Here is a 14,271-nt window from a genome sequence, read left to right as displayed (position 1 = left end):
AATATCCCGCACTTGTGTCGAACCTGTGATTTTCAGTAATATGTCGGGGAGCCACCTGGTTATGCTGTCGCCATCTTGCTTGCTCACCCGGAAGTCTCATAATGTTTATCTTATGTTGTGTTCCGGGGCTCTCTTGTCTTCTTGGTGGGGTTTTGCCCATGTGCCTTTTCCCCATCTTACCACCAGAAGGCAACAGATTCCGGTGGTGTCATTATTATCCTCAGCTGTCCCCGATTACATTCATCAGGGGAGCAGACATAAAGAGTGGGCAGCCAGTCCAGCGTCGCCTGAGTGTTGTGCCAGTCACGGTACCTCTGAGCCCCTCGAGCCCTGTCTCATTGATCTTCGTTGCTCTGAGCCTTTTAGTAATTCTCTGTTTGTCTCTCTGTTGCCTTCAGGTGATCCCTTGGACGCTCTGGATCCGTCGATTAGATCCTGGCTGTTTTATACTGTTTTCAAATAGGAAACCTTTGTGACGCCGTGGAACGTACCCACTGGTTGCCCGAGTTCCCAGACTCATCTATTCCGTTGCTTGCAAGAAGCTTCTGGACCCCGCAGCTGGCGGCCGTACCGCTCCACTGTGTCTCGTTTGCCTCCGAGCCTACCTGTCCTGTACCTACCACCCCAAGACTCGGATCCAAGCACCACCAGTAAGGACAGCGTTTTGTCTGTCTGAGATCTCTCCATTTTCCCACAACCCCTAAACTCACCACTCTGCTTTTCTCCCTCAGTGAACTATTGCTGCACGTTACCGTTGATTTCCCTGGACCAGATCACTCTGAGACATTCTGATAATTGTGTGAGCTGTAATATAATCATTTGAACTGATTTCACTTCTCCCGTTTTGTGTTCTGCATTTGGGCTAGTAGATTCAAACCCAACAAGACAGCTGACCTATTTCATGTAAAATTTGGTTACCCTTCTCCTGGGCCATGCTGTTACAAAGCTGTTTTTGTAAACGGGCATCATCTGCAGCTTCTTTCTTCAAAATATCTTCTAAGCTGTCATCCATACTTTTCTTCACCTCTTCTGTGTTTGGCTCAGACTCGTCTTCTCTCAAAAATATCTGGTTTTTCAATATCTTTTGTTTCCTGATGTCAATTGCCTCGATCTGATGCAGTCTATCTGATTCCATGATGACAGCCATTTGTTGCCTTTCAATTTCAGCCATTTCCTTCTTCTGTTGTTTATCTTCAATTTGAGAATTCAATGTGTCGGCCAGAGACTTTTTCATATTGGCTTTCCTTTCTCTCTGCTGTTCTTCTCGTAACTTTTGGCCTAACTGCAGCTCAGTCCTCTGTTTGCAACGCTTTTCCTCCAAACGTACAAAGTCAGCAGCTTCTTAATTTTTTATATTATCCAGATTGTCATAAACAATCTTCTGACGATCCTCTAGAGATTGGACCTTTTCAGGAACCCTCATCTCACGCTCGTCTTTTGCAAACACTGACGTGGACTCAGTCTGGTTCTGTGTGCTGAGTTGCTGCTGCTCCTTAGTTTCCTCAATTCGTTGCAGACTTTCTGATTCTATCAGGTAACGAGACCCTTGCATTTTAGCCTTGTCCATTCCTATCTTCTTTTGCCGTTGATAGGCCACTTGACTATCCCAGGCATCAGTCAAAGACTTTTGCATCTCAATTTTCTTTTCCCTCTCCTGTTTCTCACGTAACATTTGGAGAAACGCTCGCCTAGCGATTTTGTTATTAATCTTTTCCTGCTCTAAAACCTCTTTGGCAATTTCTTTTCTCTTAATTTTCTCCAGATTTTCATAGGCCATCTGGTTACGTCTGTCTTGAAATGTATTTATTTTAGGAACTTTTCTCTCCCTCTTTTGATTAATATTTTCTGACTGGATGCCATCACTAACACTCTTGTTTTTATAGGCCGTCTTCTTGAAACTGTCTTGAAATGTGCCATCACTAGAGCTGTTACATTTTCTGCATTTTTATGCCATTTGTCATGTTTGTCTTTTGGTGCTTTTTCTCTCTCTGTATCAATCGGATCTAATTTCATAAGTTCCCGTATTTTAGCCTCTTCCATTGCCTTGTTCTGTCTCTTTCTCAAAATTGAAATGTTTGAGAATTGTTTCGCTGTGTAACGATATGGCGAAGCTAGTTTACTGACGTGGATACAGTAAAGATAGCCTGCCTACTGAGACTATAATCCCTTCAAAACACATACATTCAAGTAAGATGATAAATATAATGACTCTGTATTCCTTTCTGCTGGACTCAAGTGTACATAAATTATTTTGATTAAACAATCGCAGAACAAAATTAGAAAAACATACTTTTAAATTTCATTAGGGTTTAATTCTGTCTACCAAAAGCTTAAAGAAAACCCCAATATCGATGCATTTCATCAACAGTAATTATAGATGACCGGAAAATCTCTGTCAAAAGGCTTACTACTATTTACCTCCACCCTCGTCAACCAAGTGAGTAAAAAGAAAATGGGGTAGGTGAGACTGACTTTCATCAGTTTGTCAGTAAACATTTTTTATTACTTTTGTCAGTTTCATGTTACTTCAGTTACCACTGTGGGCTTTTTGTTCATTAACACTTTTATTATTAGTAATATTACCACTGTGTGGAGAGACACGTTCCTGCTTTTATTTTTTTTAATGTTTAAATGTTAATAAATATGTAAATTGTAACTGTCCATTTTAATTTGATAAATTTGCTTTTTCTTTATCGCCGAGTGAGAAATGTCCCCAGATTTAGTCTTGGAAATCTGGTCACAGGAATTATGCATGACGACCTGTATATATATGTATATGTAGTTTAGGCACATGATGACCGTTAGCAGATGTTCTCGGTTTTTGATATAGACGGCATGATGAAGTGGCTGTATCTATACTAAAATAATATATTCAGGAGATTTTTTATGAAAAACTGTACTTTCTTCTGCCCTTTTTCAGATGGTCGGTAGTAAGGAATTTTCCATAAAAAAAGAAATCTAAAATACAATCTATTTTCTGTCAGCAAGATAAAAAAGACTACTAAAGATATAAATGAATGTTTTTATCTGAGGAAGCAGCCTAATTAACGTCTAAGAAGGAAGTTTCAATGAAATGCATAAAAAAATAAATATTTTAGTGCAAGTGAAAACTTAACTAAAATTAGATATTTTACATAACAAACAATAAATTCCTATTTCCTACCACTAATATCAAAGAAACTATTAAAGATTGACAAAATATATGATTTTATATTATTCAGCAGCCTAATTTATCTGTAGTAGAGAAGGTTTATTTAAATCTGATGAAAAATACAAATTTGGAGAGTGGTCAAAAAATACTCAATTTTAAATCGGTGAAATGAGCTTTGGAAACATTTTGTGGTCTAATAAATCTTTGTTAAAAAGTCCCAGACCCCTACAAAAAATTGAGCTTGTTAAGATAGCAGAGTTGGCTGGGAAAAATATTTTTTAATATGGGATCCCAAAAATGCCATGCTTGCTGGTAGGGTCAATATTGAAATTTGTATTATTTTTCATTTCTTAAAGAATCTTCATTTTAAAAGTAAGCTTTTTATACGCTGTATTTTCATGTTTTGCAATATGATTTATATATATTTAAAGAATGTCATTACAAATAAGTTACGTATCACGTTTTAACAATATACTGTGGAAATTATTTATAAAAAAAAAAAAAAACACAACAGAAGATGAGAGGTTTTAGTTTTAACATTTCAGGAATCCCTTTTTCTTCCCCAAACATGTTGTTTCATTACAAACCATATTAAGGAAATGTGTAAATCGATGTCCAGATGTATAACTTATTTTACTATGTTGGCTAGAACATTTAATAATATACGTGATGCGTATATAGTTTTAACAAGATACGTATTTCGTCTAAGATAAGTATCACTCTATAACGTGAGAGCGCTAGACAAAAGTTTTTTTCCTGAATTTTAGCAATGAGCTTCTGTACAAATCAAACCAAAATTAATACTGTTCCATCTGAGGACAGTCAGGAATAAAACCCACTTATGTTTTTCACTTGAATGTGTTTGGCTCATTTGTCTACACTGGGCAGCTCATATATACAAGCATGAATATGTCATAGATAGAGCTATCAGTTACACTTTATTTGACGGGCTGTGTCAGACTAACATGACATAACATCTGTCATGAGCATGAAGGAGTCTTTATGAATGTTTACGACTGTTGTCATGAAGTGTCATTTAGTAAACGACATTTTAATACAAAGCTGCATTAAAAGTGCCACTTTCACATTATACCAACTTCAAGAACAATCCTGTTCTTGAAGTTGGTAACGACGGTTTAGATCTTTGCTGCTCAGCCAGTCAGAGAGAAACGTGGACCAATGCTGCTTGTCCCAGTCTGGTTGGAGGCCAATCAAGCAGAGCCGGTGACTGACTGGATGTCAGTATTTATCAGCTACCAGGTGCATTCGATTAACAGCCCGTCTACCTGCTTCCTGAAAAGAACAAAAACAAACAAATAGTGGACTAGAGACACCTACTGGACAGGAGGGGATTGTCACACAAGAAGAAATTTTCATGGCTTATCATCTGACATTTTCATGGCATCTGACCTCATTGTCCTTTTCTACAGGTGTTGCATGTTAAGTGGAGTTAGTGATGCTCTCAGGTTATCCTGCCAAAGTCGACCAGCAGTTGGTTGCTTGAAGCTCTTTCCCTCCAGGAAGGTGCGTTGTCCAATTGATACCTGTAATTTTTATGGCCATTAAAGTCTATGAATCGCTCTTGGTCTGACCCCGCCCTGAAGCCTTTATGCCATGTGAGACCCCACCAGAGATGAAACTCACAGACAGCCAAGACTTCAAGACCATAGGGGTACTCAAACCCCTCCACCACGTTAAGGTGGCGATTCTGCGAAGGGGAGGAAACCAGCAGATTGCATCAAAGCTTTATATCAATGCAATCCCCCATCCTGAGCAAGCACGGGGCGACAGTGGAGAGGAAACACTCCCCTTTCAAAGAAGAGACCTCTAGCAGAACCAGGCTCAGGGTGGGCGGCCGTCTGCTTCGACCGGCTGGGGTTGGAGAGGACAGGAAAGTGGACAAGACAAACAAAACATACAGTGGAGCTCTGGCTCTGATGGAAGAACAGACCTGAAAATGACAAAGATCATGTTAGTGGTAGAACATTACAAAAACATATGAGGTTTGTTGTGTCTGGTGCCCGTCTAATGTCTGGATTTGATGAAAGACAAGAAATGGAAGAAAAGGGACAGGAGAGAAAGTGAGACAGGATGGAGTGAACAATGGAAATGTGACAACTGACAAGCAAAAACAATATACATTGCACAAAATACATATGTAAACTACAAATTCAAGGATACTTTGTTCCTCATTTTCTCAGCTGCTCTGTATCTTTGTTGTGTGCATGTAACTATGTAATAGTGCTTGTGGTTGTGTCCTAACTCATTTACTTAATGTGAAATCTACATTTTTATTGTAAAAGACAGTTATCAACAACATGAATGTAGGCTATTCCTACGGAACCCATGCCCCATAGACGCATCTGACCCAGTACAGACTCTAAAGGACAGGAACAACAACTAAAAGCCAACAACAAAACAGGTGATTAAAGTCAGCCGACAATGCCCCATCCTACCATAGAATAAGGACTTCCTACCACATGCCTACCAAGACCACTACCCTATAAAAGGGGCACACCAATGAAGTTTTTGTGTGCAATGGATAATAAGTGTAATAAAACCTAAACATTGTAGTACAATACATCCCAAAGACAATTTTGCACACTCTATATCATCTAAGGATGATGCAGAATATCCACCTAAAACACGTGTTTTATTTTTTCAAGAGGATGAAAAATAGATCACCAAGAAAAATCTCACTGATCTCTACTTCAACTAAAGGACCCTTTTTCGTCTAATGGGAAGAAAGGAGCATAAACCTATTAATCTCAATTTCACCCAGCAAAATCTACGAAACTCCAATTATGCTATTAAACACCCATGGCCATAGATGAGGTCATGAATCCTAAAAATCTCAGTTTAAACAAAGTCCCTCCAGCATGTCCAGGGTCTTCCTCGAGGCCTCCTCCCTTTGGGACGTGCCCAGAACCCCTCACCAGGGAGGCGTCCAGGAGGCATCTGAATCAGATGCCTGAGCCACCTCAACTGGCTCCTCTCGACGTGGAGGAGCAGCGGCTCTACTCTGAGTCCCTCCTGGATGAGTGAGCATCTCACCCTATCTCTAAAGGAGAACCCAGACACCCTACGGAGAAAACCCATTTCGACTGCTTGTATCCGCGACCTGGTTCTTTTGGTCATGACCCTAAAGCTCATGACCATAGATGAGGGTGAGAACGTAGATCAACTGGTAAATAGAGCTTTGCCATTTGACTCAGCTCTCTTTTCACCACGACAGACCAGTACAGCGCCCACCTCTGCAGACGTTGCTCCAATCTGCCTGTCGATCTCCCGCTCCCTTCTTCCCTCATTCGTGACCAAGATCCCGAGATACTTAAACTCCTCCACTTGGGGCAGGACATCCCCCCGACCCGGAGAAGGCACTCTACCGTTTTCCGGCTCCAGTACCCTCTCGTTCCGGGGCAAACCCCAATGTACAGGCACCGAGATGGGGGGCAACAAGTATGCCCTCTCCTGCCCAGTGCCTCTCACCGAGGGCAACTCCAGAGTGGAAGGACATCCAGCCCCTCTCAAGGAGACTGGTTCCAGAACCAGAGCCATGCGTCAAGGTGAGACCAACTATTTCTAGCTGGAACCTCTTAACCTCAGACACTAGCTCTGGCTCCTTCCCCACCAGAGAGGTGACATTCCACGTCCCAAGAGCCAGCTTCTGCTACCGAGGATCGGAACCTGTCCTTTAACCCTAAACCTTAATCCTCATCCCAAATTAGACTAAACTAACTACCAACAAAAAATGTTAAATGTTGTATCGTAATGTTTGTGTGATGTGTAGTTTACAAAAACCATGGATGATTGAGCAGTTCTTGCAGCGTGGGACGCTCCTCTGGGTCTGTCATCAGGCACCTAGTCAGAATATCCTGGCAGTCTGGAGGGTCAAAGGTCAAAGTGCAACAACAATTAGAGCTGTGGACAGAGGACAGATTTATATATGCTATGAGAACATAGAATATAATGTTTGTCTCACTTTTGGAAAGCTTCTTGCTGATCTTCAGCTTCTTTTTGAGAAATTTGTTTGTCTCAAAATTCTTATAATGGAGAACTTCAAACAAGATCACTCCCAGTTGCCACACTGTTGTGGGTCCAGCAGAATATTTCTTTTGTGTGCAATATTCTGGTGATCGAAGAGCATGGGTCCCTAGAAAATGTGTCAGAATTAAGAGAGTCAGAAAGAAGAACAGTAAAAAGAATCTTTGATTTCTCAGAACTGATAGAAAGAAGTGGGATATCGTACCTTGGAAGATGGTAAATTTCCTTCCACGGTCAAAGCGGCTCAGACCGAAGTCTATGAGATAGGCTCGTAGGCCTTCTGAGCTCCTCTCAATAAGGACATTTTCCGCTTTAATATCTCTGTGGAAGATGTTTGCATCCTGAAGTTGAATCGATGCTTCCACCAGCTGTTTCAAGATGATCTGAAAGACAAAAATGATTTGAAGCTCATAATTCTGCAGATTGATGTTGGACTTCAGTGAGAAATACATTGACTTGTAAAGATTTTCATTTTCATATGGATTTTTTTCACATTACACCCACACACTTCAATGTTTGTAGAGACATTATGAGATGCATTAGCATAAAGTTTTACAAAATTGTTTTACGGAGAGAATATTGCACTGTATTTCATTCCTCTGATTTTATCATATTCACGATGAAACAAAATCCCCAACTGAAGCAGTAACTGACAATATTTAAAAAATCCACTCGAATTTCCATCCAGCAGCTTACCTTGGCCTCCTCCTCAGTTAAACAACCTTCATGGTCATCAAGGTAGACATTGAGGTCCTGTGAAGGCATGGGTCTCTCCATCACTATGAGCAGCTCCTCCTCCAGTTCATACCAGTCCAGCAGGGACACTGTGGCTAACCGCCCTGATGAACTGGTAGTCCGATTCTGAAGCTTCATCATGATGGCCACCTCCAACGCCATCTGCCTACCGTTCTCATCCTGAAACATCAAAGCAAACAGGAGAAACCCACAATGCATCTGGAATCCGATAGGACTTAAAGTCAGTCCTAGATGCTGTTGTTCACTTACCTTGTGTTTGTACACCATGTCATTTCGAATGTGTTTGATGGCCACCTATACAATAGAAACCAAAGATTGCTCAGCAATGGGAATGTCCTTAAATGTTCATATTTTCTGAAGTTGCTTGACGTTGAGTTATCAGTGTTTTGACTATTATGGTGAGTTCACACCAAACGCTTTTTGATTGTCAGGCACGTTTGGTTTACATTCAAAGTCTATGCGTAGGTGTGTCGAGGGCTGTTGCGTGTCCACCGTCCAGCGCAACGTGATTTGAACCGTTTGGAGGTTTTGACACGTCAAGAGCGTCCGATGCACCTCCACATGGATTTAAAATGTAAACCAGCGAAACGCAAGATATGTCAAGCGTCTGCATTCAAAGTGCACACGCGTTGAACTTGAAGCGTCAAACGCCTATTTGATGTGTGGAATGCATTTGTTGTGAATGCACCATTAGAATCGAAAGAAAATTTAGCTGTCTACTTTGGTCTTTCCAAAATCAAATTTAAAATTACAAGAACTGAAAATGTTCACAGTTGTGCAATTCTAGTATTTATTAGTAAATATTACACATCTGCACCTTTATCCTTAAAGTCTCATTGGTTAATGAAATAATTTATCTAATATAGTCTTACTTTACAGATCTGAACGTTTTCAGTTTGAGATGTTATTAGCTAAAATCACCTGAAACAGAGTCTGACTAGCCATTAGACTTTCACCACTATGAGGATATTAACTCTTTATTTACAAACTTTGACTCCTACTGACCACAGTTAGAAGAACTATTACTGATAACTTCACAGAGCCTCATTTTAAGTATTCCAAATACACCTACAGGTAATTTATCCACTTCTCGATATCCAGCAAACACAGATCCATAGCCTCCTTTTCCCAGTAGATGCAACTCAGTATATTTTTCCTGGAATTCAGCTAAACACATGAACACATCTTTAAATTTCATAAAGCATCAGAATAAACTCTGTTCACTAATGTTATCTTAGATCTAATTATCACCACACCTTAAGTCTCTCTAACAAATGCTTATATTACAATTCTATTGAGACTTAACCTCTGACCTCTTTGGGAATCCACTTCTTCTTTTGTCTTCTTGGTCTTCTTCCTTCTATTCCTCAGCTGTGGTTTCTCAATGTCCTTGTCCTCCCTCTTCAGATTCCTCTTCCGTAAATCGCCTATTCCTGAGCTGCAAAGTTCCAGGTTGGAGCTGCTGGACTCTAATAATGAAAAAAAAAAAACACAGAAACAGCATGAGTGTTTTAACAATATTTTCCATAAGAGAAAAACATCCCAACAGAAACATAAGACTTATAGTGATGTGTAAAAACACTTGTCCTCTTGCTTTTGCACATTTTGTCACATTACAACCACAAAACCTAGAGTATATTACTGAGATTTTATAAGAAAGACCAATATAATGTAAAGCACAACTTTCAAGTGCTAAGCATTGTTTAAAGAACCACTTTTTGCTGCAACATCAGATGATAATCTTTTGAAGTTTTTCTCAATCAGTTTTGAATAATCAGATATATTTAAACCTTGCAACAGATTATCAATCTGATATTTGTTTGGACTATGACTAGGCAATTATAGGGTCATGTTTTGGAATGATGTCCAGTCTTTTCAGTCACACATATGCTTTTATCTATCATTTTGGTCTGTCAACATGCAGAAGAGAAAATTAACAGACATTTCACCAAAGTAGCCAACCTGTGCTGATGTCCACTGGCTCTTTGGTTACGACCTGCTGCAGGAGCCCCTTATTCTTCCTCTTAGCTGGTGTTAGAGATCCTTCTCCTTCTTCTGTTATTTTCCTCCTCAGTCTCCTCACAATCCTCTTCTGGTCCTGGTGGCTTTTGGATGGTCCGAACATCTTAGAAACCCTGGTCCATTTTCGGCGGTTTTCTTTTTTAACCCTTTTCCTTCTCTTTGGTCTGCTGTCTTCAATAGCCTCAGCACACTGTGGCATCATGCTGCTGCTGTTGATCTCTAAAGTAAGAGATGTTGGGAATAAATAGTGATTATTTATTACATCTTTGGTCTGTCACTATAAGCCAATTAACAATTAGTTTGATCAAAGCAGCCAACCTATGAGGATGTCCACTGAGGAGGAAGACTCTCTGGTTGAAACCTGCTCTTGGAGTTCTTCCTTCCTGCACTTGGCCGGTGTTGAACCTTCTTCTTTTCCTTCTGTCAGTTTCCTCTTCAGTATCCTCCTGGTTCTGATCTCGTCCTGACAGATTCTTGAGGTTCCGGCGATCTCAGAGGTCCTGATACTTTTTCTGTGGATCTCATCTCCAGAATTTCTCCTTTTATTTGGTCTGCAGTCCTCAGCAGACTCACCAGTTTGTAGCATTATGCTGCTGCTTGTCTCTAAAGAAAAAGAAATTGAGGAAAATTTGTAATTTCTTATTACAGTTTGGTCTGACATTTTGGTCTGTCAACATACAGAAAAGAAAATGAACATTAGTTTGATCAAAGCAGCCAACCTATGAGGATGTCCACTGAGGAGGAAGACTCTCTGGTTGGAACCTGCTCCTGGAGTTCTTCCTTCCTACACTTGGCCGGCGTTGAACCTTCTTCTTCTTCCATCATCTTCCTCTTCAGTGTCTTACTGGTCCTTATCTGGTCCTGGCAGATTTGTGAGGTTCCAGCGATCTCAGAGGTCCTGATTCTTTTTCTTTGACTCTCACAGTCCTCAGCAGATTCTGTACATTGTGATGTCATAATGCCGCTTCGCTCTATATTGAGAAATATTATGGAAAATTAATGATTGTTTAGAGTGCATGTTTAGTATTTCTGAATCACCTCACAGACTGATATCTGATCAGGGACTTTATTACATAAACTGTTGAACATTTAACTCATTTTCATACAAATTCATGTTTCTATGAGAAGCCGACAGAGATTGACACATTTCAATGTTCCTAACCAATGGAAGTTAATAAAACAGAATTTCTGAGCAATAAAAACTCAAACTCTCTTAACTATACATCAAGAGGTTTATAAGACTGTTATTAAGTGTTTAAAATGACCTAAATTTTTTAGAACCACAACACTTTAAAACATTATTTTTTTCTACTATCTTCTACTCTTTAAATTGCAGAATTAAGTTAAAAATCAATTCAAGATTAATGAACTTAAAACAAGTTTAAACAACTTGTCTCTTGTTGTTAAATCAACAGCATGAACTTTAATTTCTTAATTAAAATCAATATAATTTTCTTGTTGACTTCAGTTACATTTTCAACGCAGTAGGCAGACTTTCATTTTCAAGTTAAACCATCTTCAAATATTTTACAGTATAACTTTCCAAAAAACTGAAACATAAACCTTGTCTTGATAAGTAAGAGTGAAACTCAAACTCATTACCTTTTGTTCTCCTCAAGGCTTGGCTTTTACGTTTCTGTTCAGATTCTTTGTCCATCTTTGTTTTTGGAGATTTCCGTGTAAATTTATTCACTACAAGACAAAGCAGGTTGAACTCTGAAAGTTACGTCTCACTCTATCTGAGATTTCTGACGAACTGAGCTCAAACAGAATGTTGGGTTCTGAACCCAACCAGTGTGACATCAGGAAAAACATTCCAAACTTTGGGTCACAAATGTTAGAATGGAAGTGATGATGCCTAGTAACCCTCTGACTTAAACCAAAACAAACCTACAGAACAGGAAAATCCCCCAAAACAAATAAAAGTAATATATTTTCTGTTGGTTTTCCAGGAAAGAGTTTGAGGAATGAATCCCAAATATTGGAGCCACACAAAGCTCTTCATTAGTTTTTATTTTCTTCACAATCTTAAGAGCTTCAGCTGCTATTTATAGCATTTTTATTAATCAAAAATGATTCAAAGAAGCAACTTATAGCATTTCCAAATAAAATTTTATTTGACAGGCAGGCTTACACTACCGGTGTCCGACCCTTTTGCCATCAGTGCCAAATATGTTCATAATAAAAGAATGCAAATAAGCCAAAATAAAATATTTTTATATTTGAGAATGTTCTTTTTCATCTTACCTGAACTGAAAACAACACACATAATAGTACCGTAGTTTTGGAGTGCACCTTACTATAAGCCGCATCTGCAGTGTTTATAATAAAAAAAACACAAAACTGGAAACGTGCATACATACGCTGTACCAGTCATAAACAGTTGATATCTCTGCTGCTCTCGGATTTTCACATGGACGCAGCAGAGCACTGCACAGGGACGGATCTAGAAAAATTATCTATGAGGCGGCAAGATTTTTCAGGGCTGGCAGCATATGGCACTATATATATATATATATATATATATATATATATATATATATATATATATTTTAAACATAATATGTCTCATAATTGTGGTTTTGGCGCCCCCTACTGGTTTCCTTTAAATACGATGGAAAACCGACAAAAATTCCACATGGTCTGTTCAGCGCTCTGCAGTGGTAAGCCATCAAATCCGGTTCTCTTCTGATTAATGTTGGTGCTTATGTTCAAAGGCTAACGTTGAGTTTTGTTACAGTATACAGAGTGACTAGTGGACCAGTAGAGAAGTTCACTGCACTATTTGTGTGCAGTTGACCACTCATTTCAGGTAATTGAAATGAGTATAAAAAAGTACGTGGTGGTTCATTAGCTGATTTAAACACCTGCTTTACTGATGACTTGGTGTGAGGGTTGTCCTCTATTAGCACAGCACATGTTAAGGTTGCCGAAGTCAGTAGCAGGCTAGCAACAGTTAGGCTAGCATAACTTACCCACTGCTCCTTTTCTCAATATTTTCTTTAATCTAAAACTTTTTCTTACCTGTTAAACCCATGAACCTTGTTACGTTTAACGATCAGTGTTGAATTAACAGCAAAACATTGCGTCCTTTTTTCAGACTCTTTGAGTGATTGTGGTATTTTCCGGACTAAGTACCGATATTCTTGATTCAATGGACAGCAATGGCGCATGCGTGGCGATTCGTTCACGCGGAGTTAACATGCAGCTGCTCTATTTCCTCCAATACTACTAGATCGATAGCGCGCGACTTAAAAGCTGCATCATGTGAACTTCTTTGTGTGGTTTCCATGATGAAGGGGTACGAGATCTAAGAAATTTCTCTGTCGAGCCTGCTGCCAGCATGTGCTTGTTCTAAATAAAAATTAGCTCTTTCTTCTTTGATTTCCAATTTTGACTTCCCAGTGGCGCAGCACCCCTAAAACTCCAGTTTTAGGAGTGCAGCGCCCCTGAATAGGGTTGTCACCCATCCCGTAAAATACGGAGTCGTCCCATATTTGGCCATTAAATGTGTGTCTCAATTAGAACCGATAACTGTTCGATAGACACGCCTATCATATGTAACGGGTGGCATCAATGAATTTCCGGAAGTCATTCAGTCAGGTTTCAATGAGATATTTTTTTTATTCTGGGGAAGAAGAGTAAAACTAATCAACCACCTCTTCAACTCCTTCTCCCTGCACTCCAGCCACACAGCAGCGCGGAACAACGCTCTCTACTAACATTTCTTTTTCTCTGATTCAACAAAAGTCAACAATAAAAAGAAATCTTCTCACAAACACCATAAACTAAAAACAAGAGGAGAAAACGCCACCTGGTGGCCACAGCAACAATACAGTGGGAGAGAGTTAAATAAAAAGAGATAAAAAATATAACTTAAAATAAAAATACATACCTGGGGAAGAAGAGTAAAACAAATTAACCACATCTTCAACTCCTTCTCCCTGGACTCCAGTCCTAAAGGTGAAAATAAAAACAATGTTCAACCTAGCTGTGCTGAACTAGCAACGGTTGTTCGCGCCAAAATTTTAAAAAAGGAAATTATAATTAAACTGTTTATAAAAACCCACAATGACGGTCAAAATTGCAAAATAACACACTAAGAAACAATAATAAACAACTTATGGTAGAGACCTCTACATAAACAACATACATACAGAAAAACAAACATATATCGCAGCAGCGAACTTTCCTCTGACTTACCCACAGCAGCGCGGAAAATCGCTCTGAGGGAAAAGGAGGGAGCGGAGGAGTTACTAGGACTGGAATGAACTACGGAAGCCAAGGAGACACAAACG

General features: G+C 39.5%; 1 protein-coding gene and 1 long non-coding RNA gene across 2 annotated transcripts; one reads left to right on the top strand and one right to left on the bottom strand.

Moving 5' to 3' along the window:
• The first annotated feature begins 202 nt into the window (after positions 1-202).
• LOC122823348 lies at positions 203-828 on the top strand. The gene is made up of 3 exons (XR_006369320.1): positions 203-308; positions 399-650; positions 732-828. It is a non-coding gene; the product is annotated as an uncharacterized LOC122823348 (long non-coding RNA).
• Positions 829-6,479: 5,651 nt separating this feature from the next.
• LOC122823347 (serine/threonine-protein kinase 33-like) lies at positions 6,480-13,928 on the bottom strand. The gene is made up of 12 exons (XM_044102853.1): positions 13,869-13,928; positions 11,576-11,665; positions 10,693-10,944; positions 10,292-10,576; positions 9,914-10,192; positions 9,265-9,420; positions 9,024-9,118; positions 8,201-8,245; positions 7,892-8,110; positions 7,401-7,578; positions 7,134-7,304; positions 6,480-7,034 (listed from the first exon to the last, which is right to left on the bottom strand). The coding sequence occupies exons 2-12, from the start codon at positions 11,628-11,630 to the stop codon at positions 6,943-6,945; spliced, it is 1,827 nt and encodes a 608-aa protein (XP_043958788.1). The 5' UTR covers positions 11,631-11,665; positions 13,869-13,928; the 3' UTR covers positions 6,480-6,942.
• Between the last annotated feature and the right edge of the window lie 343 nt (positions 13,929-14,271).

The sequence above is a fragment of the Gambusia affinis genome, linkage group LG20 (assembly GCF_019740435.1).
Source record: "Gambusia affinis linkage group LG20, SWU_Gaff_1.0, whole genome shotgun sequence".
Classification (NCBI taxonomy): Eukaryota; Metazoa; Chordata; class Actinopteri; order Cyprinodontiformes; family Poeciliidae; genus Gambusia; species Gambusia affinis.
This window is presented reverse-complemented; position numbering and strand designations above follow the sequence as displayed.

What these genes read in the sequence shown, in the direction of transcription:
- LOC122823347 (XM_044102853.1), bottom strand. Translation starts at nt 11,630, where the DNA reads ATGGACAAAGAATCTGAACAGAAACGTAAAAGCCAAGCCTTGAGGAGA. An exon ending in AGAAGTGGATTCCCAAAGAG is followed by an intron (nt 9,119 to 9,264) that starts GTCAGAGGTTAA and finishes TCATGTGTTTAG; the next exon opens with CTGAATTCCAGGAAAAATAT. An exon ending in GAGAAGTGGATAAATTACCT is followed by an intron (nt 8,246 to 9,023) that starts GTAGGTGTATTT and finishes TCTATTGTATAG; the next exon opens with GTGGCCATCAAACACATTCG.